This window comes from Aquarana catesbeiana, linkage group LG07 (genome assembly GCF_042186555.1).
Source record: "Aquarana catesbeiana isolate 2022-GZ linkage group LG07, ASM4218655v1, whole genome shotgun sequence".
Lineage (NCBI taxonomy): Eukaryota > Metazoa > Chordata > Amphibia > Anura > Ranidae > Aquarana > Aquarana catesbeiana.
In genome coordinates, this window is record NC_133330.1 from 269,058,661 (window position 1) to 269,084,624 (window position 25,964).

Consider the following 25,964-nt stretch of genomic DNA (forward strand, 5'->3'; position numbering starts at 1 on the left):
AATAGCTTGGGGTGTCTACTTTTCAAAATGGGGTAATGGGGGGGGGGGGGTGCTATCTGGGCCTCCGAAACTGTGATAGGTAGTGAGGAGTGAAATCAAAAATTTACGCCGCCTGAAGGCGGTGCTTGGTTATCGGGGTCCCGTACGCACTGCAAAAAAGTCCCACACATGTGGTATCCCTGTACTCGGGAGAACCGACAGAAAGTATTTTGGGGTGTAATTTCACATATGCTCATGGCATGTTTGAGCAATATATCATTTCAGTGACAACTGTAAATTTTTTTTTTTCATTGTTCAATCACTTAAGACAAAAAAAATAAAATATTCAATGGGCTCAACATGCCCCTTAGCAATTTCCTTGGGGTGTCTACTTTCCAAAATGGGGTCATTTGGGGGGGGGGGGGGTTGTACTGCCCTGCCATTTTAGCACCTCAAGAAATGAGATAGGCAGTCATAAACTAAAAGCTGTGTAAATTCCAGGAAATATACCCTAGTTTGTAGACACTATAACTTTTGCGCAAACCAATAAATATACGCTTATTGAATTTTTTTTTTTTACCAAAGACATGTGGCCGAATACATTTTGGCCTAAATGTATGACTAAAATTGAGTTTATTGTATTTTTTTTATAACAAAAAGTAGAAAATATCATTTATTTTCAAAATTTTCAGTCTTCTTTCGCTTATATCGCAAAAAATAAAAACCACAGAGGTGATCAAATACCAATACAAAAAGAGGTCTTTGTGGGGGAAAAAAAAAAAAAAGGACGCAAATTTAGTTTGGGTACAGCATTGCATGATCGCGCAATTACCAGTTAAGGCAGCGCAGTGCCAGAAATTGTAAAAAGTGCTCTGGTCAGGAAGGGGGTAAAACCTTCTGCGGCTGAATTGGTTAAAATAATTTTTTTTCTCCTTATTTTTTTTTTCCATTGTCCCTTAAAAAAAAAATATTTTATCACTTTTATTGCTGTCACAAGGACCTTGTGACAGTAATAGGTGGTGAGAGGTACTCTTTATGGAGGGACCGGAAGTCTAAATGACCCCAAATCCCTCCTTTGCACTTAAAAGTATTCAGATCGCCAAAATCAGCGACTCTGAAAACTGTCATTTTTTTTTAAATCTGTGGCATTGACAGCCGAGTAAACTGGAAGTGACGTCGCTTCCGAATTTTACATTGGAGACCCGATCAAAGCCGAATTTGGCTTTGTTCAGGTCTCAGCCTAGCCGGCGGATGCGCCAGCTCGCTGCTTGGGTCTCCTGGTGAGACGGGAGGCCCGAGAAGAGCGGCGGAAGGCAGCTGAGAGCTGTCCATTAGGTCCTTGGAGTGAACTTCATTTGTGAATCCATTACAACTCCCATTTTTTCAGAATTGAAAAGCGGTTACCCCCCTACCTTGGTCTAGTTGTATCATCCAAAACCATTAGTGGAGGTCTGCTTGAGAATAAAAAAATGTTTGGATACCTTCAACATTAGATTCTTTTTATACATGGATTATCCGATCTTTATCTTTTGTGTAGTTTCCCCAATATAGATCATCTTGCATGGTCAGATCAAAAAGTATATCACAAAAGAAGACTGGCATGTATAATATTATTTGATCTGATGACAGGAGCCCTTGTTGGGATGTTCAAATATGTTCCCCTTCAACACAATGCAGCCATCCCTCAGATGGTTCCAGTGAAAGGCTTCAATCTGTATATAATTTAACGCAGGTATGTCGGTATAAGACTGATACATGACGTCAAATGTCTCTTAATTGAAAATGCTTTTTAGTTGTAGGATGGTACTGCACTGAAAAGGGGATGCTCAGAGAATTCTTTCATATAATTGTGTTGCAAATACACACACACACAAAAACATACCATCAGAATAGACTTCAACTCTATTTTTATCCAGTAGTAAATCTCTGGCGTTGGCTAGAAAAAAAAAAAAAAAAAAAAAAAAAAAAAAAAAAAAAAAAAAAAAAAGGTAGACAGATATAGTCAGCAGTAATAATAATATTAAATTTATATATATATATATATATATATATATATATATATATATATATATATATATATATATATACATATACACACACACACACACACACACACACACACATACATCTCACGAAAGTGAATACACCCCTCACATTTTTGTAAATATTTTATTATATCTTTTCATGTGACAACACTGAAGAAATGACACTTTGCTACACTTTGTACTCACTTTTGTTGCCAGCGGTTTAGACATTAATGGCTGTGTGTTGAGTTATTTTGAGGGAATGGCAAATTTACACTGTAAGGCCCCTTTCACACTGGGGCGGTAGGGGGTGTCGGCGGTAAAACAGCGCTATTTTTAGCGCTGTTTTACCGCGGTATTCGGCCGCTAGTGGTGCAGTTTTAACCCCCCGCTGGCGGCCAGAAAAGGGTTAAAACCCCTCGTATAGCGCGGCTATAGCCGCGCTGTCCCATTGATTTCAATGGGCAGGAGCGGTTTAGGAGCGGTGAATACACCGCTCCTTCACCGCTCCAGAGATGCGGCTGACAGGAGATTTTTTTCTTCTCCTGCCAGCGCACCGCTTCAGTGTGAAAGCCCTCGGGCTTTCACACTGAACAAACAGTGGAGGCTGTTTAGGGGCGGTTTGCAGGCGCTATTTTTAGCGCAATAACGCCTGCAAACCGCCCCAGTGTGAAAGGGGCCTTATACAAGCTGTACACTCACTACTTTACATTGTAGCAAAGTGTCATTTCTTCAGTGTTGTCACATGAAAAGATATAATAAAATATTTACAAAAATGTGAGGGGTGTACTCACTTTTGTGAGATACTGTAAAACCTGCGATACCACACACACACACACCAAAATAAATTACAAAACATCAAATTTTAGGGTTAGCCTAAAGCTGAAATCTTTACTAGCAATGAGTTTTTCTGGAAAAGGGAGGCAATTAGGAGGTGTCCTCTAATGCCAAATACACACAGGCCAAAAATGGTCAGTCAGGAACCGTATGACTTTCAGCCTGTGTGTACAGCTCCCTGTCCGACAGTAGCCAGTCTCACGACCGCCTTCTGTCCACAGGCATGCTGGAAAACCACCATCCGAACGGCATCATATTAGCACTGGCAGCCACAATAGCATAGCAGGGGAGATCACTGTACGAACATTGCTTGTGTTAGTACAGCGATCTGTCCGATTTTTTTTTTCGATTCAGGCTGCTGGATTGAATGAAAAAAAACAAAAATAAAAAAACGTATTAGTGTGTACCAGGCTCAAGATGGTAGATTTTTTTTTAAGATATTCTGAATGCATGACAGGTTCACTTTAACCACCTCAGCCACGGAAGGATTTACCCCCTTCCTGACCAAGCCCTTTTGTGCGATACGGCACTGCGTCGCTTTAACTGATAATTTGCGCGGTCGTGCGCCGTTGTACCCTAACAAAATTAACGTTTTTTTCCCCCACAAATAGAGCTTTCTTTTGGTGGTATTTTATCACCTCTGTGGTTTTTATTTTTTGCGTTATAAACAAAAAAAGAGCAAACATTTTGAAAAAAAAAGCAATATTTTTTACTTTTTGCTATAATAAATATCCCCAAAAAAATAATATATATTAAAAAAAACAAAAACAAATATTCCTTCCTCAGTTTAGGCCGATATGTATTCTACATATTTTTGGTAAAAAAAATTAATTGCAATAAGCGTATATTGATTGGTTTGCGCAAAAGCTATCGCGTCCACAAAATAGAGAATAGATTTATGGCATTTTTATTATTTTATTTTCTTAGTAATGTTGGCGATCTGTGATTTTTATCATAACTGCAACATTGCAGCAGACAGATCGGACACTTGACACTATTTTGGGACCATCGACAGTTATACAGTGATCAGTGCAATAAAAATGCACTGATTATTGTGTAAATGTCACTGGCAGGGAAGGGGTTAAACACTAGGGGGCGATCAAGGGGTTAAGTGTGTTCCCTGGGCGTGTTCTCACTGTAGGGGGGATGGGCTCACTAGAACATGACAGAGATCACTGCTCCCGATCACTGGGAGCAGTAGATCTCTGTCATGTTGTTAGGCAGAATAGGGAAATGCCTTATTCACATAGGCATCTCCCCGTTCTGCCTCTCCCATGCCACGATCGCGGGCCACCAACAGAGATCGAGCCCGCGGCACGCACGCTAGCCTACCGATGATGCAGCAACGTACGGGCACGTTATTTCGTGCAACCGTGACATATGGTCAACGCACATTGGCGTGAGCCAGTCGGCAAGTGGTAAAGGCCCGATGTATAAAACTGTGCTAAAAATAAACCTTCCTGCTGTACATAGCAGCCAATTAGCCTCAATTTATTTCCCAAACCTGGATTCAGAAAGCACCTGGAGAGGCATACTTATTACATTTTACCCGTAGCTATCTGAAATCTATCTTTACGTTGCCGGAAACCTGTAGTAGGACATATTGGAGTTGCCATTGCTGTCCTCAATACATGCTATGTACCCAGAAGAAAAACAAAAGGCGCCTCTAAATGAAGCATTTAACTGTTTATTCATGTGAAAGAAGAAGTTAAAACACACTTACAAGAGTCACCATGAAATATAAGCATATCAGAGTAGCATTCCTCGTAAGATCCTACGTCTCTGTATGGGGGGGGAGAGAGTCGTCCAGCAGCTGTCATGAACCCAAAATGACGCTGAAGAGCAGGAGAGCAAGAAAGCGAATATTGGGCCCGGCTTCCGGAACTATGCTGGGACACACGTGGCCGATGGTGACGTTGGCAGTGCTGTGTCTTGGCCTAGGCTGACAAGGCCCAGGCCTGGGGCGGCACTTTGGGGAGGGGGGGGGGGGGGCAGCAGCTGCCGCCCCCCCTGCTCCCGAGTCAGCCCATTCAATGAGAATTTGACAGAACACCGGAGTTGCTGGTTGCAGCGTTCAGAGAACGTCTCTCTCTCAAACAGTATGTGGAGACAGTTCCCCCCTCCTCCTCTCTACACAGACAGAGCAGTGGGAGAGATGTCAGTTTCTCTTCCTGTGTTGTGACCCCAGGTACACATGGAGCTGTCAAATTGTGGCTTCAGCTGGAGGGGTGAGAGGAAATACCAATCCTCACTGTGTCTCCCTGCAAACCTCATGCCACTGCTTATCTGTGCTCCAACTTTCCCACTTTGTTTCTCCTATCTCCTGTTATCTGAAATAGAGACTCTCTAGTAATTAACCCTCTGTGTCCTTGCTGGGGTAGAACTGTGCTTTTCTTTTCTTCTCTGCTTCAGCCCAGGTTCACACCAGTGCGATCACACCTGTGGTGCCGATCACATGCGATGTCTGTGAGATGCGAGTTCAGCCATGAAATTGTATGGCTGAACTTGCATTGGTTTGGCACAGAAAAAAATTGCAGGGACTTGTTTTTCCCAGCACTAGAATCAGATCACATGGGTGTTCTCACCTATGCGATCCGATTCCTGTGCGAGTTAACAGTTTGCACTGCGATCTGTGAACTAAACTGGGGGTGTCATTAACATTGTATTGACACCCACAGCTGTTTGCAGAGGGTGGTGTGATCTGCCCACGGGAGAGATACAATGTGGCAACTGGCGCTGGAATCGCACTGGTTCCCACATCACATCAGTGTGAACCTAGGCTTAATCAACACGTGTACACTGCTGCTTACCCCTGTCACACTGGAGGCGTTTTTCAGGTGCTACAGCGCTAAAAATAGCACCTGCATAGCGCCTGAAAAAAGCCTGAGTGCTTTCACACTGCTTCTTTGCAGAAGTGTAGGAGTGGTGAATACACTGCTCCTGCCCATTGAAATCAATAGGCAGCACCGGCAACGCGCCGCTGCAGTGGCATTTTGCAGGCGGATTTAACCCTTTTTTGGCCGCTAGCAGGGGTTAAAACCGCCCCGCTAGCGGCCGAATAGCGCAGTAGACACAGCAGTTTCTATTTTACACTTTCTGTGATCGAGCATAAATCCTGTAATGAAATTGCACAGGATTGTTGTAACGTTATAAACAGGATATGGCAGATATTTTTTAAATGAAAGCAAGAAACAAAGTAAAGCTCAACTCCAGCTTACACGTCTTAAAAAGTACAACAGATTTTTTTTTAAAGGCTTCATGCACACTAGAGCTTTTGTAAACACTTTTCTAGCAGAAGAAAAGCAGCTTCAAAAACACGTTGTGATTTTGTAAACCCATTTAGGCGTGTCCATCACTTGGGCATTTATTTCATTTTGGCCGTTGAAATAAAAAAACATTTCAAGAGCTAAAGTCTGGTATTTTTTTCTGCCCAAAATCTCCTCTCCTGAACACAATTTAGGTGCATTCAGATTTCTGCCCCTAAACACCCCTCTAAATGCCAATGTGTGCATGGACTAACAGAGGGGCGTTTAGGGAAGAAAAAAAAAAAAAACATCAAACAGTTAAACAGGCATTTGACAGCTGCAGTATGCATGAGGCTTTATGGGTTTAAAGAGGAACTAAAGTCTGTAAATGCTCACCTCTGCTCCTACATCTATGAGCCCCCCCTCCAGTACCTACATCTTCTCCCTGGCTTCTTCTGCATGGCGGGTCTTTGACCGCCTTCACTGGGTGGCTGGGGACAACGTAATGCCAGAGCATTCACATCAATTCATTCCAGCACCAAGGTGTGCCAAGAATGTACATGAGCAGCTCAACTTGCAATCTAAATAAGAATGCAAACAGGCAGGTAAGTTTGTTTTATTGCAAAAGTGACACAGCGACAGTCTCTTCTGCAAGATGTATCAGCTTGCTCGCAATTTTTTATTTTCTAACTTCTGTTCTGTTTTAAGATATATGGATAATAATAAACAAGTGATCTTGTGCAGTAATAAATTATCACAAACAATAATGTAATATAAATGTGCAAAATGGTGTACTAAATCAAGTCCCAAAAACATCTAGTCCATATAGTTCGAGCTAGAGGCGTCTCTAATATGTATTCATTTTATGCCTTCACACAACTGTTATGTGCTCTCAGAACACTCACCTTAACCAGTTGCCGACCGCCGCACGCCGATGTACGTCGGCACAATGGCACGGGCAGGCATAAGGGCTTACCTGTATGTCCCTGCCTGCCCGCGGGAGGGAGGTGCGATCGGACCCCACCCCCCACCTCGGTTCCTGCGGCGGTCGGATTCTAGTCAGGAGCAATCCGAGGTGAGTGGGAGGCCACCGATTCATAGCCACCCCCTCACGATCGCTCCTGGCGAATGACAGGCTTCCTCGGCTTCTGTAATGTAAACAAAAGCGGAGGAAGTGATGTCATCTCTCCTCAAGCCGGTCTTTTTGTTCCGGTGCCGAGGAGAGAAGACATCAAGTAAGTTTGCACCAACACTACAATTACAGTAGAACACTCTAGGCATACTTTTCACCCCCCAATCACCCCCCTGTACCCCCTGTCACAGTGACAACAATAGTAGTTTGTTTTTTCTGATTATTGCATTGGTGTCAGTTTGTGACAGTTATAAATGGTAGGGCAGTTAGTGTTAGGCCCCTTTAGGTCTAGGGCACCCCCCTAACCCCCCCTAATAAAGTGTTAACCCCGTGATCACCCCCCGTCACCAGTGTCACTAAGCGATTTTTTTTTGATCGCTGTATTAGTGTCACAGGTGACGCTAGTTAGGGAGGTAAGTATTTAGGTTCGCCGTCAGCGTTTTATAGCGTCAGGGACCCCCATATACTACCTAATAAAAGGTTTTAACCCCCTGATTGCCCCCTAGTTAACCCTTTCACCAGTGATCACCATATAACTGTTACTGGTGACGCTGGTTAGTTTATTAGTTTATTATAGTTTCAGGGCACCCTCCGTTTATTACCTAATAAAAGGTTTAACCCCCTAATTGCCCGGCGGTGATAAGTTAAGTTTTAGGGTCAGATAGGGTCTGCGTCGCCCCAGGCAGCGTCAGGTTAGTGCCAGTACCGCTAACACCCACGCACGCAGCATACACCTCCCTTAGTGGTATAGTATCTGAACGGATCAATATCTGATCCGATCAGATCTTTACTAGCGTCCCCAGCAGTTTAGGGTTCCCAAAAACGCAGTGTTAGCGGGATCAGCCTAGATACCTGCGTTTTGCCCCTCCGCCCAGCCCACCCAATTGCAGTATCGATCGATCACTGTCACTTACAAAACACTAAACACATAACTGCAGCGTTCACAGAGTCAGGCCTGATCGCTAACAGTTTTTTGGTAGCGTTTTGATACAGTCGCTAACAGTCAGGAGCTTTTTTGCCTGTGAGTCTCACTAGTGTACCACTAAATTTAGAGCCCAAAATGGCGAATCGAAGGTACACAAGTGAAGAGGCCTACACGTTTCTGAGCATGACAGACAGTGAAGAGGAAGTCACTCATCTGTCAGATTTAGGCTCAGAATACGATCCTATAGACGACAGCGGCTCCATGACAGATAGCTCCGACGACGGAGTTGTGGTCCCTGCCAAGGTCAGGCGTACCAGACCCCAATCTTCTTCTTCTGCTGTTGAGGTGCAAGGACCGCAGGGCTCTCGTATGAAGCCGAGCAGTACTAGCGCCGCTATTCCTTCTAGTGAACTGGCAAGCACCAGCGGCCTAGTACACCCTGGTCGTACATCCAGCACTGCAGTAACACATGGTGACGTGGTGAGTCCCATAAGTGCAGTTCAAGCTGGCGAGGTGGCAAGCACTAGTAGTGTCCCGCTGCCACCAAGAAGACGAACACAGGCCCATCGTGCCCATAGTGCCCTTCCTGCTGCATTCGCCAATCCTAATTGGGAACCCACCACTTCTGCAGCACCCGTACTTCCCCCATTCACTGGCCAACCCGGCATTCAGGTGGAAACAGTTGATTTTACGCCACTTGATTTTTATTCGCTGTTTTTCACCAAAGATCTCTATACATCTATTGTGGACCAAGACAACTTGTACGCTGGTCAACACATCGCCACTATTCCCCAGTCCTCCCTTGCCAGAGATTGGAGACCAATTACGGTTTCCGAATTTAAGCTCTTTCTGGGCCTTTCCCTCAACATGGGCATAACTAAAATGAGTGAGTTGCGGTCATATTGGTCCACTGACCCAATTCACCATATGCCCTTGTTCTCTGCCTCCATGACCAGGGCATGATATGAGCAGATTTTGCGGTTCATGCACTTCAACAACAATGAACTCTGTCATCCTTGTGGAGACCCTGAATACGATCGGCTCTACAAAATTCGGCCCCTTGTAAACCACTTCAACCAACGTTTTGCAGACTTGTGTACTCCCTAACAAGTTTTCTGCGTTGATGAGTCCCTGATTAAGTTTTCTGGCTGCTTGTCATTCAAACAGTACCTTCCCAGCAAGCGTGCCAGATACGGGGTCAAGATGTATAAGCTCTGTGACAGGGCCACAGGCTATACATGTAGTTTTATGGTTTACGAGGGATAAGATAGTCACGTAGAGCTGACAAACTGCACAGACTACATAGGAAGCGCTGGCAAGATTGTGTGGGACTTGATGTCACCCTTATTCGGAAAGGGGTACCCATTATATGTGGACAATTATTACACGAGCGTGCCACTTTTTGGTCACCTTTTTGATCATCAGATTGGAGCATGTGGCACCGTGCGATCTAATTGCTGGGGCTTTCCCCAGAGGCTTGTAGATTCCCGTCTTAGGATGGGGAAGAAAGCCTGCTTGCAGTGTAATAATTTGCTTGCTATGAAGTGGAGGGATAAGAAGAATGTTTTCGTTCTCACCTCCCTTCATGCAGAAACGACGGTCCAAATTACTACAACGACTGGTGTTGTGGAGAAACCCCTCTGTGTCCACGAATATAACCAAAATATGGGAGGGGTGGACCTCAACAAGTTGTTGGCGCCGTACCTAGTTGTTGCCCGTAAGGCCAGACGCTGGTATAAAAAAAAGTGTCTGTATACTTATTTCAATTGGCTTTGCTAAAGGCTCATGTGCTATACAGAGCTTCAGGACGGACTGGATCCTTCCTTAAATTCCAGGAAGAGATCGTCAGAGCCCTTCTGTTTCCAGACGGTGCTCCACCTCACCTTCCCAATCCAAATGCAGTAAGCTGGCTGCATTAGAGGCATTTTCCTTATGTCCTCCCGCGTACCCCTACCCAACGAGCCCCCCAAAGAAAATGTTGTTTCTGCAGAAAGCGTGGATATAGGCGTGACACCCGCTATTATTGTCCCTCCTGTCCTGACAATCCTGGTCTTTGCATTAGTGAATGTTTTGAGAGCTACCATACACTAGTTGAGTTTTAGCGTAGGGTACAGCATTGCACAGACTAGGCACACTTTCACAGGGTCTCCCAAGATGCCATCACATTTTGAGAGACCCAAACCTGGAACTGGTTATAATTACAAAAGTTAGTTATAAAAAAAATAATAAATAGTTGTCGTTTTAGTGTTCTCTCTCTATTGTTCTGCTCTTTTTTACTGTATTCTATTCTGCAATGTTTTATTGTTGTTATGTTTTATCATGTTTGCTTTTCAGGTATGACATTTTTTATACTTTACTGTTTACTGTGTGTTATTGTTAACCATTTTTTTGTTTTCAGGTACGCCATTCAGCTGCAGTGCGGATTTATTTATCTTGACAGCAACAGCGTTTGCTCCCACGATACATAAAGCCGTGACTCCAGCGCTGTCGGAGGTGATTTCACCACCACAGTTACATACTTCAGCATATATGCCGAAGCGTGGTGGCAGCAGGGGCAGAGGAGCGATTTGCACCTACCTTTTGCGGATGGATGCCCCCATGCTTCGGCATATATATATTTTAGGCACAGGTTGCGTTAAAAAATGTTTTATTTTTTACTATTTTTTTTTTTTATTTGCTTTGCAGGTATGGCAAGTCTTACTGTTATACTGTAATGTTACTTTGTTTTATTGTTAACTATCATTTGCTTAGCAGGTACGCCATTCAGTTGCAGCGCGGATTTATTTATCTCGACAGCAACAGCGTTTGCTCCCACTATACATAAAGCCGTGACTCCAGCGCTGTCGGAGGTGATTTCACCACCACAGTTAAAAAAAAGTGCATATATGCCGAAGCATGGGGGCAGCAGGGGCGGAGGAGCGATTTGCTCCTAACTTTTGGGGCGGATGCCCCCATGCTTCGGCATATATAAATGGTGCATGTATGCCCATCATTAGAAGTGGGTGGATGAAAGGAGGTATTCTAATGGTGGGCATACCCACCGATCAATCTCTTTTTTTCGTTCAGCCCACAGGCTGCATGAAAAAAAAAAAAGATTACAATATATGCAACAAGGGCCAGCAACGTACTGGTATGTTGCTGAACTTTGAGTGGTTATACCAGAATGATGCCTGCCGGTTTAGGTATCATCCTTTTCAGCAAGCGGTCGGCTTTCATGTAAAAGCCATCCTAGCGGCTAATTAGCCTCTAGGCTGCTTTTACAAGCAGTGCCCCCCCCCCCCCCCCCACCGGTTTTCTCTGGCTCTCCTGTCCCAACAGGGAACCCAGGAATGCAGCCGGCGATTCGTCCAGCTGACCTTAGAGCTGATCAGAGACCAGAATGGCTCAAATCATCTCTATGGCCTAAGAAACCAGAAGCTACGAGCATTTCATGACTTAGATTTCGCCGGATGTAAACAGCCCCATTGGGAAATTGGGAAAGCATTTTATCACACCGATCTTGGTGTGGTCAGGTGCTTTGAGGGCAGAGGAGAGATCTTTGTACGCAGCTAGGCTCCCAAGATGTCCCACACATGTGGTATCCCCGTACTCAGGAGAAGCAGCAGAATGTATTTTGGGGTGCAATTCCACATATGCCCATGGCATGTTTGAGCAATATATCATTTAGTGACAACTTTGTGCAAAAAAAAAAAAAAAAAAGTTTGTCATTTTCCCGCAACTTGTGGTGAAATATAAAATATTCCATGGACTCGACATGCCTCTCATCAAATAGCTTAGGGTGTCTACTTTCCAAAATGGGGTCATTTGGGGGGGGGGGGTTGTGCCATCTTAGCATTTTATGGCCTTTAAAACTGTCATAGGTAGTGAGGAGTGAAATCAAAAATTTACGCCCTTAGAAATCCTGAAGGCGGTGATTGGTTTTCGGGGGCCACGTAAGCGGCTAGACTCTCAAAAAGTCCCACACAGGTGGTATCCCCGTACTCAGGAGAAGCAGCAAAATGTATTTTGGGGTGCAATTCCGCATATAACCATGGCCTGTGTGAGCAATATATCATTTAGTGACAACTTTTTGTAAAATATTTTTTTTTTTTTTGTCATTATTCAATCACTTGGGACAAAAAGATAAAATATTCAATGGGCTCAACATACCTCTCTCAGCAATTTCCTTGGGGTGTCTACTTTCCAAAATTGGGTCATTTGGGGGGGGGGGGGGGGGTTGTACTGCCCTGCCATTTTAGCACCTCAAGAAATGAGATAGGCAGTCAAACTAAAAGTTGTGTTAATTTCAGAAAATGTACCCTAGTTTGTAGACGCTATAACTTTGCGCAAACCAATAAATATACGCTTATTGACTTTTTTTTTTAACAAAGACATTTGGCTGAATACATTTTGGCCTAAATGTATGACTAAAATTAAGTTTATTGAATTTTAACAAAAAGTTGAAAATAAGTCTTTTTCCGTTTATAGCGCAAAAAATAAAAACCGCAGGAGGATCAAATACCATCAAAAGAAAGCTCTATTTGTGGGAAGAAAAGGACGCAAATTTCATTTGGGTACAACATTGCATGACCACGCAATTAGCAGTTAAAGCGACCCAGTGCCAAATTGTAAAAAGTGCTCTGGTCAGGAAGGGGGTAAAACCTTCCGGGGCTGAAGTGGTTAAACCAGTGACTATCCAGCCCCAGCCTTCAAAATATATCACTCCAGGATCCTCTTACTGGTATATTCAACCGATCAATGAAAAATGACACTGCCAGGGAAGGGGTTAACACTAGGGGCGATCAAGTGGTTAACTGTGTTCCCTCAGCGTGTTCTAACTGTAGGGGGATGGGCTGCCAGGGACATGACAGAGATCACTGTTCCCGATCACTGTGGAAAAGTAAATCTCTGACATGTCTCCTGTCAGAACGGGGATCCATTTGTTCACACTGGCAGATCCCTGTTCTACCTCTGTACTAGGTGATCGCGGGTCACCGGCAGACAGAGTCCTCCTGTCCCGGAGGCTCACTACAAAAATAGTGTGTGTCGTTTTTTTAAAGATTATATTCCTAATTATTTTTATACAGCTCCGCTTTCTAAGGCAAAGCTCTATAAAATTGAGGAATACAATTTTTTTTAGATTGACACACAGTGCTTTATATCTGCCTAAAACAGAGGGGATACCAGTGATTTTAATACATTACTAATGCATTACAGGAATAGTCTGAGGAGGGGAAAGGAGGGGCGGGGAGGAGATCGGTTCTTACACAGACTACATTGCTGACAGGCAAAGAAGGAGAGACTCATAGCAGAGAGCAGTATGACGGAGGCATTATAAACTGACCACAGTATCATGGATCAGCAGCCATGATTATCATGATTAGCACACACAGGGGGACACAGGAACGAGCAGGATCAACCAGGTATTTTACATCATACAATGGGAAAAATTACACGGCACAAGCACTATGCAACCACATTAAGCTGGTAAATTTTATATATAAAAACATATGAATACAAGAGATAAAAAAAAGCAAGAACATTGAGGCAATTAAGCCTTGGACTAAACACAAGAAGCAGAAACCATTTGTACCTTTTTTTGGTGCTTGTTTGTGGGAAAATTCTTTCTTCTCGGCTGTGGAATGACAGACAGGGAATTAAAAGGGCAGACAAAAAAAAAGGAAGGACTGCATGATGTGTATTTACAAGGAGACATCTCCTTGTAATTATAAAAAAAAAAAAAAAACAAATAAAAGAACTATAAAATACCAAAAGTATTGTCGTATCTGTTGGGCTTGATATCGAGTGGATCGTTTTTAACATCTACAATGACAAAAATAAACAGAAGATCACACTTATTGATCATGGTTTGATGAAATGTCAATTTTCCAATTTATGACTAGACTTGAAAAAATACTGAAAAGTGGTCACATTTCTTATTCCCATTTAGCTGTTAACTTATTATTTTGGAAAATCCACCAGGAGAGCAAGATCCTCTTTTGGCCTTTTAACAGACATTACATCGGAACTCCAAGCAAATAATAAACACACAGTTGGTATACAGTACTGTGCAAGTGTTAGGCAGGTGTGAAAAACACTGTGAATTAAGAATGCTTTCAAAAATAGAATTAGTTTATTTTTATCAATTAACAAAATGAAAAGTAAACAGAACAAAAAGAGAGATCCAAATTAAATCAATATTTGATGTGACCACCCTTTGCCTTCAAAACAGCATTAAATATTCTAGATACTCAGCAGGTAGGTTGTTCCAAATATCTAGGAGAACTAAGCACAGATCTGTGGATGTAGGATGCCTAAAATCTTTCTGTCCCTCCATGTAATCCCAGACACACTCAATGATGTTAAGATCAGGGCTCTGCGGGGGGCAAACCATCACTTCTAGGACTCCTTGTTGTTCTTTTAACTGAAGATAGTTCTTGGTGACCTTGGTTGTACATTTGGGGTAGTTGTCCTTATGAAGAATAAATTTGGGGCCAATCACGTACCTACCTGATGGTATGGCATGATGGATAACTATCTGCCTGTATTTCTCAGCATGCATGATATGACATGATCCTGACCAAATCTCCAACTCCATTTGCAGAAATGCAGCTAAGTGTTATTTCTGTCTGCTGCTTTGTTCCTCTGCTATCTGCATGAATCACTTCTGACAAGTTTTTCTGACACCATGCAAAAAATGGTGACGGGGAGCTCCAGCTGTTTGACAGCCTCAGCTCTGCTCCTGCACGAAGGGGATGTGTCCCTTCCCTCCAATCAGCTCTAAGAGTTTGCCTCACTGAGCTCTGCAGAGTAACTTCAGCTCTCCACCCCATTTTCTGACAGATGTAGAGAAGACTGCAGATAAACAGGTACAACTTATGTAGGAGGATTTGTTTCATCACTGTGTATCATCTAAGGCCAGTCACTTCACTGGCTATATGTAAGGGTTTACAACAGTTTCCTTAGCGGATTGTCTACAGTCCTCAACGTGGCCCATTTCTTTCTGCTTGTTCAAAAGAGTTTGAACAGCACAACTTGAAACCAAAAATAAGGTACACCAGTCTAGTGCATTACCAGAAGACCTTTAATCAGCTCTGATGAAGAGGGCACAGCCCCTGAATCATGTAAGCTATGCCCCTGTGGATGGACATGAATACAGTGTTGGGACTGGATAGTGATACATGCACGTTATCCTGTACTTTTGTGAGTACATTGGAAGTTGGATTTACTAATTAAATGGTAATGCAATAAGCCTGGTGCGCTGCCTTCTTGCTTTTGCTTCAGTTTTGCTTTACTCCATCTGAAGTGGGCAGCAAGACTGAAGTAGAGTCTAAGCTCCCTGCGGTGATTGTCTCATATTTTTTCACAATAGAGAAGAGGAGCTGTTTCTGGGCCATCATTTAGATCTACATCATTGAGGGCCCTTCCACCCATAGCGCTGACAGGATATTTTGCTCGTTTATCTAGCACATCTTGAAACCCCCAGTGCTTTGAAATCTTTGCCTGGGAGAGACCGTTGTGACACAGGCACAATTTTCATACTTTTGGCTCTGTATGCCACCAGAATAAAATTAAAAGAAACAATCCAAATTAATTTGAAGTGAAGACCTTCAGCTTTAATTCAAGGCGTTGAACAGAAATATCAAGTACAGATTTTAGGAACTGCAACCATTTTTATACAGACTCCCCATTTTCAGGGGCTCAAATTTAATTGGACAAATTAATATAATCATAAATAAAATGTTCATTTTTAATATTTTGTTGAGAATCCTTTACTGGCAATGACTGCCTTAAGTCTGGAACCCATGGACATTACCAAAGCCTGGATTTCCTCCTTTCTAATGCTTTGCCAGGCTCTAACTGTAGCTGTTTTCAGTTGTGGGTCTTTCTGCTCAATTGGGTTGAGATCAGGTGATTGACTCAACCATTGCAGAATATTCCACTTTTCTTTCAAAAGCACCTGGGTTGCTTTTGCAGTGTGTTTTGAATCACTGTCCATCTGTACTGTGAAGCGCCGTCCAATCAACTTTGCTGAATTTGGCTGAATATTGGCTGACAGTAAGGGCGCTTTCACAGGGAGCAGTGCCGCGCTAGCGGTGCATTTTTAACCCCCGCTTACGGCCAAAAAGGGGTTAAAAGCACCCGCAAAGCTGTAGCGGCGCTTTGGCTGGGCTGCCCATTGATTTCAATGGGCATGGGGCACTTTAGGAGTGGTGTATACACCGCTCCTACAGCGCCTCAAAGATGGTGCTTGCAGGACTTTGAGCGTCCTGCCAGCTCCATGGGCTTTCACATTGGAGTGAAAGGAGAGGCTCTTTACAGGCGCTATGCAGGCACTAGTTTTAGCACTATAGCGCCTGTAAAGCACCTCAGTGTGAAAGGGGTCTATATCTCTAAACACTGCAGAATTCATCCAGCTGCTTCTGTCCTCTGTCACATCATCAATAAAAACACCAATAACCCAGTGCCAGTGGAAGCCATGCATGCCTATGCCATCACACTGCCTCCACCATGTTTTACAGATGACATTGTGTGCTTTGGATCATGAACTGTTCCAAGCCTTCTCCACACTTTTTTTCTTCCCGTCATTCTGGTACAGATTAATCTTAGTTTTATCCGTCCAAAGAATGCTTTTCCAGAACTGGTCTGGCTTTTTTTTCTTTTCTTTTTTAGATGTTTTTTGCCAAAGTCTAATCTTGCTTTTCTATTCTTCAGGCTTATGAATGGTTTGCACCTTGTGGTGTATTTGCTCTTGTGACGTCTTCCCCTGATTGTAGACTTTGACAATGACACGCCCACTCCTGGAGAGTGTCTGGATGTTGTGAATGGGTTTTTCTTTACCACAGAGAGGATCCTGCGATCATCCATCACTGTTGTGTTCCATGGACGTCCAGGCCTTTTTATGATGCCAATCTAACCAGTGCGTTCTTTCCTCAGAATGTACCAAACTGTTGATTTGGCAACTCCTAATGTTGCTGCTATCTCTCTGATGGATGTGTTTAGTTTTTGAAGACTTAAGCCCTGTACACACGGTTGGACTTTCCGACGGAAAACATGCGATCGGAGCTTGTTGTCGGAAATTCCGACCGTGTGTAGGCTCCATCGGACAGTTTCCATCGGAATTTCCGACACACAAAGTTTGAGAGCAAGCTATAAAATTTTCCGACAACAAAATCCGATCACGTAAATTCCGATCGTGTGTAGACAATTCCGACACACAAAGTGCCACGCATGCTAGGAATCAAGCAGAAGAGCAGCACTGGCTATTGAAATTCATTTTTTCTCGGCTCGTTGTACGTCACCGCGTTCTTGACGTTTGGAATTTCCGACCAACAAGACAAGTTTGAGCCAACATCCGTCGGAAAAAATTAGATGGAATTTGTTGTCGGAATGTCCAATCGTGTGTACAGGGCATTACAGTACAATGGCCTGTTTTACTTGCATGGACAGCTCCTTTGAACGCATGATTTAGGTTCACAGCAATAGATTCCAAATGCAAATACCACACTTAGAATCAACTCCAGACCTTTTATCTGCTTAACTGATGAAAAAATAATGAAGGAGTAGCCCACACCTGGCCATGAAACAGCTTTTGATTCAATTGTCCAATTACTTTTGGTCCCTTGAAAAATTCCTAAACCCTTCCTCCGATTTGGACGTACATACCCTCAAATAAAGTGTGTGCACTTTCAGCCCATATCCATTATATAACTATAGCTTGAATATGTTTTGGTAAATACCTGAAAAAAAAAACGAAAAAATTGAGCCTGTGTCCAAATTTATATATATGGACCCAACAGTAACTACCTTGTATCTGGTTGCTGTGCTCAGTTTTGGCATGATGTATGACCTGTGACATGAAACTGTATTCCACAACCTACCTTAGTAGCAGAGTTTGGCTGTTCCTTACCCAGTTTTAGACCCCTTTCACAGTGGGGTGGTTTTCAGGCGCTTTAGCGCTGGAAATGACCTCTGCTAAGCACCTGAAAACCGCCTCCCATTCATTCTAGTGTGACTTTTCACACTTGGGCGGTGCGCTTGTGGGAAGTTAGGAAAAGTCCTCCAAGCAGAATCTTTGGGGCTGGTTGGCAGCGCTGTATTTAGTGCTCCCAAAATTCCCTTGCCCATTGGAATGAATGGGCAGGGCTTTCAAAGCACCTGAAAAGCGATTTGAAAGCACCGCAAAACTGGTGTATTTAACCCCTTTTTAGGGGTTAAAACCGCCCCGCTAGCAAACGAAAGCGGTGCTAAAGCGCTGCTTAAACAGCGCTAAAGCGCTTTACGGCTACTGTGGCCCCAGTGTGAAAGGGGTTCTAAACTCACGCAAAATCGTGTACATCATTTTGATGCAGGGGTTAAACCGGGGTGATGCCTATTAGTACCATAATTTGTCGGCATCACCCCGGTACCGTTTTTTAGAGCTGGCGGTCAGCTTTCAAGGGATAATAACCGATGCGGCTAAGCAGCCACTCGGCCATTATCACAAGCAGTGGAAAAGGACGTCCCCTCCCGCCGCCTTCCGTTGCTCCGCCCAGGTCTCCTGGCCCCCTGGGAGACCCGAGCGACCAGCCGGCACGTCCGCCGGCTGGCTGGAGTCCCGAGCAAATCCAGAATCGGCTTCAAATCGGGTCTCAGATGTAGCAACCCAGAAGCGATGTCACTTTCAGTTTACTCGGCAGCCAACGGAGCAGATTTTAAAAAAATCCCTATTACAGCTTGTCCCCGGGTTACAAACAAGTTAGGGACTGTAGGTTTGTTCTTAAGTTGAATCTGTTTGTAAGTCGGAACAGGTGCATTTTTTAAGTGTAGCTCCACCCAAAAAATCTATTTTTAAGCTTTTTGGATAACATAGGGAAGGGTTAACACCCCTGTAAAATTTTTTTTGCTGTGTGTGCTCCTGTTCAGAAGATTTCACCTCACTTTCTGTCCCAATGATAATTGGATTTTGAAAATTTTGGGTTGTTGTGGAAATAAGCCTTGGTGATAAAGCATCAGTGGAGACACCTTTTCCCCATAATAGATCTTACAGTAGTGAATTTCCCTTCCTAGGGGTAGATTTCCTCTTACTTCCTGTTGTCTCCTTCCGTTTGTAAGTAGGAGTCGTTTGTAAGTTGGATGTTTGTAACTAGGGGACCCCCTGTATTCCAAAATGCCAAATTTTGGCATTTTGAATACTTTGAAGTGCAGAGGAGGGGTTTGGGGTCTTTTAGACACCAAATAATAAATAAAAATAAATAAATTCCTCCATAAAGAGAACTGGTCATTGCCTATTACCGTCACAAGGGAAGTTTACATTCCTTATGACAGCAATAAAAGTGATCAGAATTTTTATTTTAAGAGGAACATTGTAAAAATAAGAACATTTATTTATTTCTTTTAAAAGAGCCCCTGTCTGCTCGCGCACCAAAGAAAACTCACACGCAAGTCACGCCCGCAAATGTAAACAGCGTTCAAATCACACATGTGAGGTATTGCAGCGATCCTTCCAGTGAGAGCAATAAGTCTAGTAAAACACCTTCTTTGTAACTCTAAACTGGTAACCGTTAAAAAATTTTAAATGTCGCCTAAGGAGATTTTTTTTAGTACCATAATTTGTCGCCATTCCACAAGTGCATGCAATTTTAAAGCATAACATGTTAGGTATCTTTTTACTCGGCGTCACACCATTTTTCACAATATACACAACAAATTGGGCAAACTTCATTGTTTATTTTTATTTTTTTTTTTTAATTCAGTGAAGCGTATTTTTTCCCAAAAAACTGCATTTGAAAGACCGTTGCGCAAATACCGTGTGATATAAAAATATTGCAATGACCGCCATGTTATTCTCTAGAGACTTTGCAAAAAATAGAGAGATTATAATATTATATATTTCTTTTTTAACTGTTTGGGGTTTCTAAGTAGTTTTAACAAGTTTTATACAAGTGTCAGAAATAGGCTTGGTCTTGAAGTGGTTACAAGTTAAAATCAGTTTTGCTCGAAACTTACTTAGAAAAAAAATATATAATGTTTGGGGGTTCTAACACTCTAGAGCAGTGGTCATCAACTCTGTCCTCAGGGCCCACTAACAGGCCAGGTTTGCAAGATAACTGAACAACATCACAGGAGATATCATTTGCTGTTCAGTGATTGCAGTATTCTAGTCTGCATCTCCCCAAGGTAATACATAAAACCTGGCCTGTTAGTGGGCCCTTTGGACAGGGTTGATGACCACTGCTCTAGAAAATAAAACGGCGGTTGTTGCAACACCGTAATTGCACAGCAGTCTTACAAGCGTACTTTTTTGGAAAAAAAAAAAAAAAAAACATTTTTTTGAATTAAAAAAAATAAGACAACAGTAAAGTTAGCCCAATTTTTTTTTTTTTATATTGTGAAAGATAATGTTACGCCGAGTAAATTGATACCCAACATGTCATGCTTCAAAATTGCGCCCGCTCGTGGAATGATGACAAACTTTTACCCTTAAAAATCTCCATAGGCGATGTTTAAAAATTTCTACAGGTTACCAGTTTTGAGTTTTAAATGCAATAAAAAAAATAAATTAAAAAAAAAAGTCACTTGGCAAAAAAAAAAAAAAAATAAGTGTACCGTATATACTAGAGTATGAGCCGAGATTTTCAGCCCTTTTTTTTTTAGGCTGAAAGTGCCCCCCTCGGCTTATACTCGAGTCACCGCCGTCTGCCTACCTGATCAGGGTGTCATGCAGACAGATGGCGGCCAGCGTATCATAAAAACATTCGGCGGCCATTCCAGTGTTCAAAAGCCGTGGTATGAGGATGAGCGGATGTCCGTGATAGGCTGAACACTGACTGCTGGGAAATTGAGTGTTCTGCCTATCACAGACGAGGAGGAGGCGCGGCTTTTGAACACTGGAATGGCGGCAGAATGTTCTTATAACACGCTGACCGGGCAATGGTGGCTACAGATCGGCACAGGTAGGCATGCAGAGGACACAAGAAGGCATGCAGAGGACACAGGGAGGCATGCAGAGGACACAGGGAGGCATGCAGCTGCAGATGGGCTTTGTTGACCCTCTTTTCCACTTACAGTAGCTGCTGCATTTCTCACCCTCGGCTTAAACTCGGGTCAATAAGTTTTCCCAGTTTTTTGTGGTAAATTAGGGGCCTCGGCTTATATTCGGATCAACCTATACTCGAGTATATACGGTATATATTTTCTCCTTTAAGAGCTATGGGTGGAAGTGACGTTAGACGTCGCTTCTGCCCTCCCATGCTATGGAACCAAGCGGAGCCATCTTCCCCTCACTCGAGAGCCAGGCATCCATGGGAAAGGATGCTACTGGCGGGTCCGGTAAGCGGCAGAGACGACCGGAATGCAGCGGAAGGGGGGTGGGCACCTCTCCCACCGCGGAGACGACCTTTATCTTAAAGAGAAACACACGGTGTTCCCAAAATACTGCTTCCATAACCCCGGTATTTAGCGTCAAAGTACCGACGTACAGGTACGCTGTTTTGCACGAAGTGGTTAAACCTCCTATACATCTGTTTCAGTTAATGACTATATTTCAATCTACATATAAAATTGATGATCATTTGCACCTGCTTGTTATAATTGGTTAATAATACTCCTGACTCTAATCCTACAAAACTCTTGAGGTATGCAAGAATTGATGCCGATTTGAAGTCAAAGGGTAGTCACACCAAATATTTATTCGATTTAGATTTTTCTCCAGTTTGCTCACTTTGCAAGTTGATAAAAATAAACAAAATATATATTTCTAGAAGCATTATTACATTACGGTATTTCTTCACATCTACCTAGAATGTTTGCACTATAGTGTGTATATATATATCTACAATTTTGTTTCTGGTGTCTTTTGACAGCTCTTTGGTCTTCACCATAGTGGAGTTTGGAGTGTGACTGTTTGAGGTTATGGACAGGTGTTTTTTTTACTGATAACAAGTTCAAACAGGTGCCATTAATACAGGAAATGAGTGGAGGACAGAGGAGCCTCTTAAAGAAGATACAGGTCTGTGAGAGCCAGAAATCTTGCTTGTTTGTAGGTGACCAAATACTTATTTTCCACCATCATTTGCAAATAAATTCTTTCAAAAATCAGACAGACAATGTGATTGTCTGGATTTGTTTCCACATTTTGTCTCTCATAGTTGAGGTATACCTATGATGACAATTACAGGCCTCTCTCATCTTTTTAAAGTGGGAGAACTTGCACAATTGGTGGCTGACTAAATACTTTTTTGCCCCACTGTGTATGTGTGTGTGTGTGTATATATATATATATATATATATATATATATATATATATATATATATATATATATATATATATATATATATATATATATATATATATATATATACACATACACACACATACATACATACACACACACACACACACACACACACACATACATATACATTATATACTTATACACACACCGGTCTCCTTTAAATACAGAGAGCAAATCCGTTACCTTTTCTTGATCTTAGACTGGACAGTCTATGAGGATCACCTTGTACCTCGTATGCGTAATCTGAACAAGAAATTAAAAAGGATAATAAAGCGAATAGGGATACATAACTGCACAGTGCTGTGTTTTGCAGCTAAATGATTCACAACATGAAATAATTTGGCTTAGTGTTCATTCACACCAATCTGTTCCAAACGGCACTGGAGTGCGGTTCCTTGTGTTTTTACAATACATGTCATTGTTTATTTTATTTATATGCACTGTAGCAGACGAACAAAAACTTCAGGTGAGCGGAAAAATGCAGACATGCTGCTTTAGGCTTCTTTTGGGTAGGAACCTGTGACCGTCATCGAAGCCTAGGCACAAAGTTATCTCATTTCTTGACAAATATCTTTTAGAAACTCCAAGTCAAATGTTGTTTAGCCAAATCATTGTGGAAAGTCCCCTACAGTGAGAGTCCTATATGTTAGGCCTAAGTCCTGTTGACTTTTCAGGCCTATATCCACTTAGAGGGACTTTACTGGACAGAAAAACACTAACAGGATTTGGGACAAATTGTTGAGAGCAGACACTTTGTGTTGTGTGAAAACACGTAAACCCAAGAACGAAAACGTAATATGTTGCAGATTACTAGTCCTTAAGCTGGCCATAGACTGTTTAAATCACGGCCAGTTGTGCAGGAACTGGCCAAGATTCAAACTATGTATAAGCAGGCTAAATGTATCCAAGTTGATCGATCAATTAACTTGGTAACAAGCATCCTGCCAGATTTTACATGCGATTATTGCTAGCGGCTGTTATAGCCGTCCCCCCAGAACACAATGGCTCTGTGGGAGGGATTCACCTGTCAACACTGGCTGTGTTTATAGGAAAGAAATTTGCTCCATCTATGGCCAGCCTTAGAAGTGGTTTCTGCATTAAATGTTAAGCTTTTGTTCCTTTATTGCCATCTGATGATCCTGTCAGTAAAACACTTCCTGTTTGAAGAGGACAATGCTCACTCAACATGCTGCATCTATGGAGAAGCAATGCTGTCATACTAGGAAAGGACTACAGAAACCTTCCTGTTTATGGTTAGAGTTTGCACACCCTTTAGGAATCCCATTCAGTTCCAGATATTCAGAATTTAAGCGACAGTGTAACTAAAAAATGCCAGAAAAGGTAGAACTGTAAAACATGAAGGTAAATACTTAGATTTCCTTAGGTCCATGCTACTGAACGCTGCTCAGATCCTGAGAAGTCATTAACCAAGTCAGGAAACCATCAGTTCTGAGAGCATCAATCTCCTGGGACCTCTACAGCTCACACTGGTTCCTCTTTAGGATACCCATTTATTACGCAATATAGTAGTGACACTGAAGTCAGCAGGGGGAGCCAGTGAGAACTGCACAGATCCAAAAGATATGGGTTTTACAGCAGACTTAAAGAGTAACTCCACTTTTGTTGAGAAAAAAAACAAACGCATTCCCCCCTGGGTGATCTATGTACATTGCAGCGATTTTAACAAACTTTGCTGCAGATTCCTACCTTTTGTTATTCTGAAAAAATCCCTGTGCGTTTGTCTGTGTCCCATGTGGAAAGTGTATCTAATGGAAGTGGTTTCATAATTATCAACCAGCTGCTGCACTTGCAGGGCTCTGAGAAAATTGCGGGGTCTGTATCCCTTTAGACGTGATTTCCTATTGGGAGTATCTCACCAAAAATTTAATTTTTGTTGCAGGGGATGCCAGAAATCTGACTTGTATTTTAATGTAGACTTCTGAGAAAATCAGTGCACCAATCACACAAGCAGGAAATGATGTTTCTGGGGGGCATTCTGTACACATTCTGTGTACAGAAAAACTTCAGGTAGCTATATTGCATTTTACAAAAAATTACAGTGCTGCACATTGAAAAGGAAAGGCCCTTCACGCTGTCTTCTCCCACACCTCCAGGACACATTTTTAACCATTTTCTGACCACGGCTATATCATACACAATGAGGTCCTCATACATGCGCCTTGGCAGTCACGATCCTTGCCACCACAGCTCCTGGGGCAGACATGCCCAGTTGATCCCATGACCACACTATCATGTGGTGCTTATAGAGCTGATCTTTGTATATTGCATCTGCTTCTGAGGAAGTGGTAACATAGTCCACGAAACGCGTTGAGCACCAGGATGCAATCTTTCTACCATCATGTGTTCGAATTATTATATATGGAATTGCCAATTTAGTTGCCAACCGATATGCACATGCCTCAAAGTCCCAACCCCCCCTCTTCTTTTAAAAATGGGAAGCAACCAGTGGTGCAAATCTGATATTACAGACAAAGCTGTAACGCTGTGGAAAGTACCTGCCCTTCTGTAACATTAGAGCCAGCAAGTTTGTCCACCAAAGTGATGGACCAATTAAAAAGAGAGCAGGCAGGGTTAGAGATAAAGATTTGACACTTCCAGGGAGTATTAGAATGAAATGGAATGGAAAGTGGAATCCAAGTCAAAACCAACTTACTTCCTCAAAAAGGTGCCATTTCAGAAATGTTAAAAAAATTTAATTCCTTAACAAAAAAACAAAAAAAGACCCAGCAACAATAAGGGGACTTACAGCATACCCATGGTGAATGTAAAAAACAATTTGTTGTTTAGTACCTAAAAATTACATTCTTAAATCATTCCCTACTGTACATCAAATTTATGAAATATTGGAATATTAACATCCGATTGAATTCTGTACAAGTTTAGATCCCATATTTTATTAATTACAACACTCTTTACTTGGTCCATTTTGTAGTCTGCCACCTCTTCTTCAGGACTGGAGAGTTGCCAATACAAATATTCAGTTGATTAATCTGTAATAAACATATATGATATATAACATCTAACTTGTCATTCCAAATCCACCTTCAAAAGTAGTCCCCTTGTGAAGCGACACACTTTTCTAGACGTCTGTGCCACTGCCGGAAATATTCCTGGAATTTGCTTTCCAGAATGCTGCGCAGTATCTGTCACGGCGTGCTGGATATGTGGAATGTCATCAAATCTGTGTCCTTTTAAAGCATTTTTTTTTCCATTTTGGAAAGAGACAAAAGTCGCAGGGTACTAAGTCAGGGGAATAAGTTGGTTGGTCAAGTTTCAGAACTGACTTCCGGTCCAGGAACTCGCACACTTAATGCATCATGCGCAAGAGCATTGTCATGGTGGAGAATGCTTAGGCCAGAGTACCAGTCTTTGCCTCCAGATTCCCTTAACCTTTTCAGAATTTCTGAGTAACAGTGTTGGCTGACCATTGTACCATGTTCTATGAACTTGTAGTGAACTATTCAGTTGTGATTAAAAAATACACCAGCATGGTTTTGAACGAGGCATGTTTGCCTTTTTTCGGCGATGTTAATTCTTTGTTTACAG

General features: G+C 42.5%; 1 protein-coding gene across 6 annotated transcripts in view; it reads right to left on the bottom strand.

Moving 5' to 3' along the window:
* The window catches only part of LOC141103577 (torsin-1A-interacting protein 2-like), a 76,224-nt gene that overhangs the window by 39,615 nt on the left and 10,645 nt on the right, over window positions 1–25,964 (bottom strand). For 2 of the 6 annotated variants that reach the window (XM_073593322.1, XM_073593321.1), the window contains exons 5-8: window positions 22,581–22,640; window positions 13,891–13,944; window positions 13,715–13,756; window positions 1,862–1,915 (exon numbers count right to left, since the gene is read on the bottom strand). In XM_073593322.1, coding sequence (XP_073449423.1) covers window positions 1,862–1,915; window positions 13,715–13,756; window positions 13,891–13,944; window positions 22,581–22,640 — 210 coding nt within the window. The remainder of the gene's footprint in view (window positions 1–1,861; window positions 1,916–13,714; window positions 13,757–13,890; window positions 13,945–22,580; window positions 22,641–25,964) is intronic. The other 4 variants (XM_073593325.1, XM_073593323.1, XM_073593324.1 and 1 more) reach the window with 3 other exon arrangements.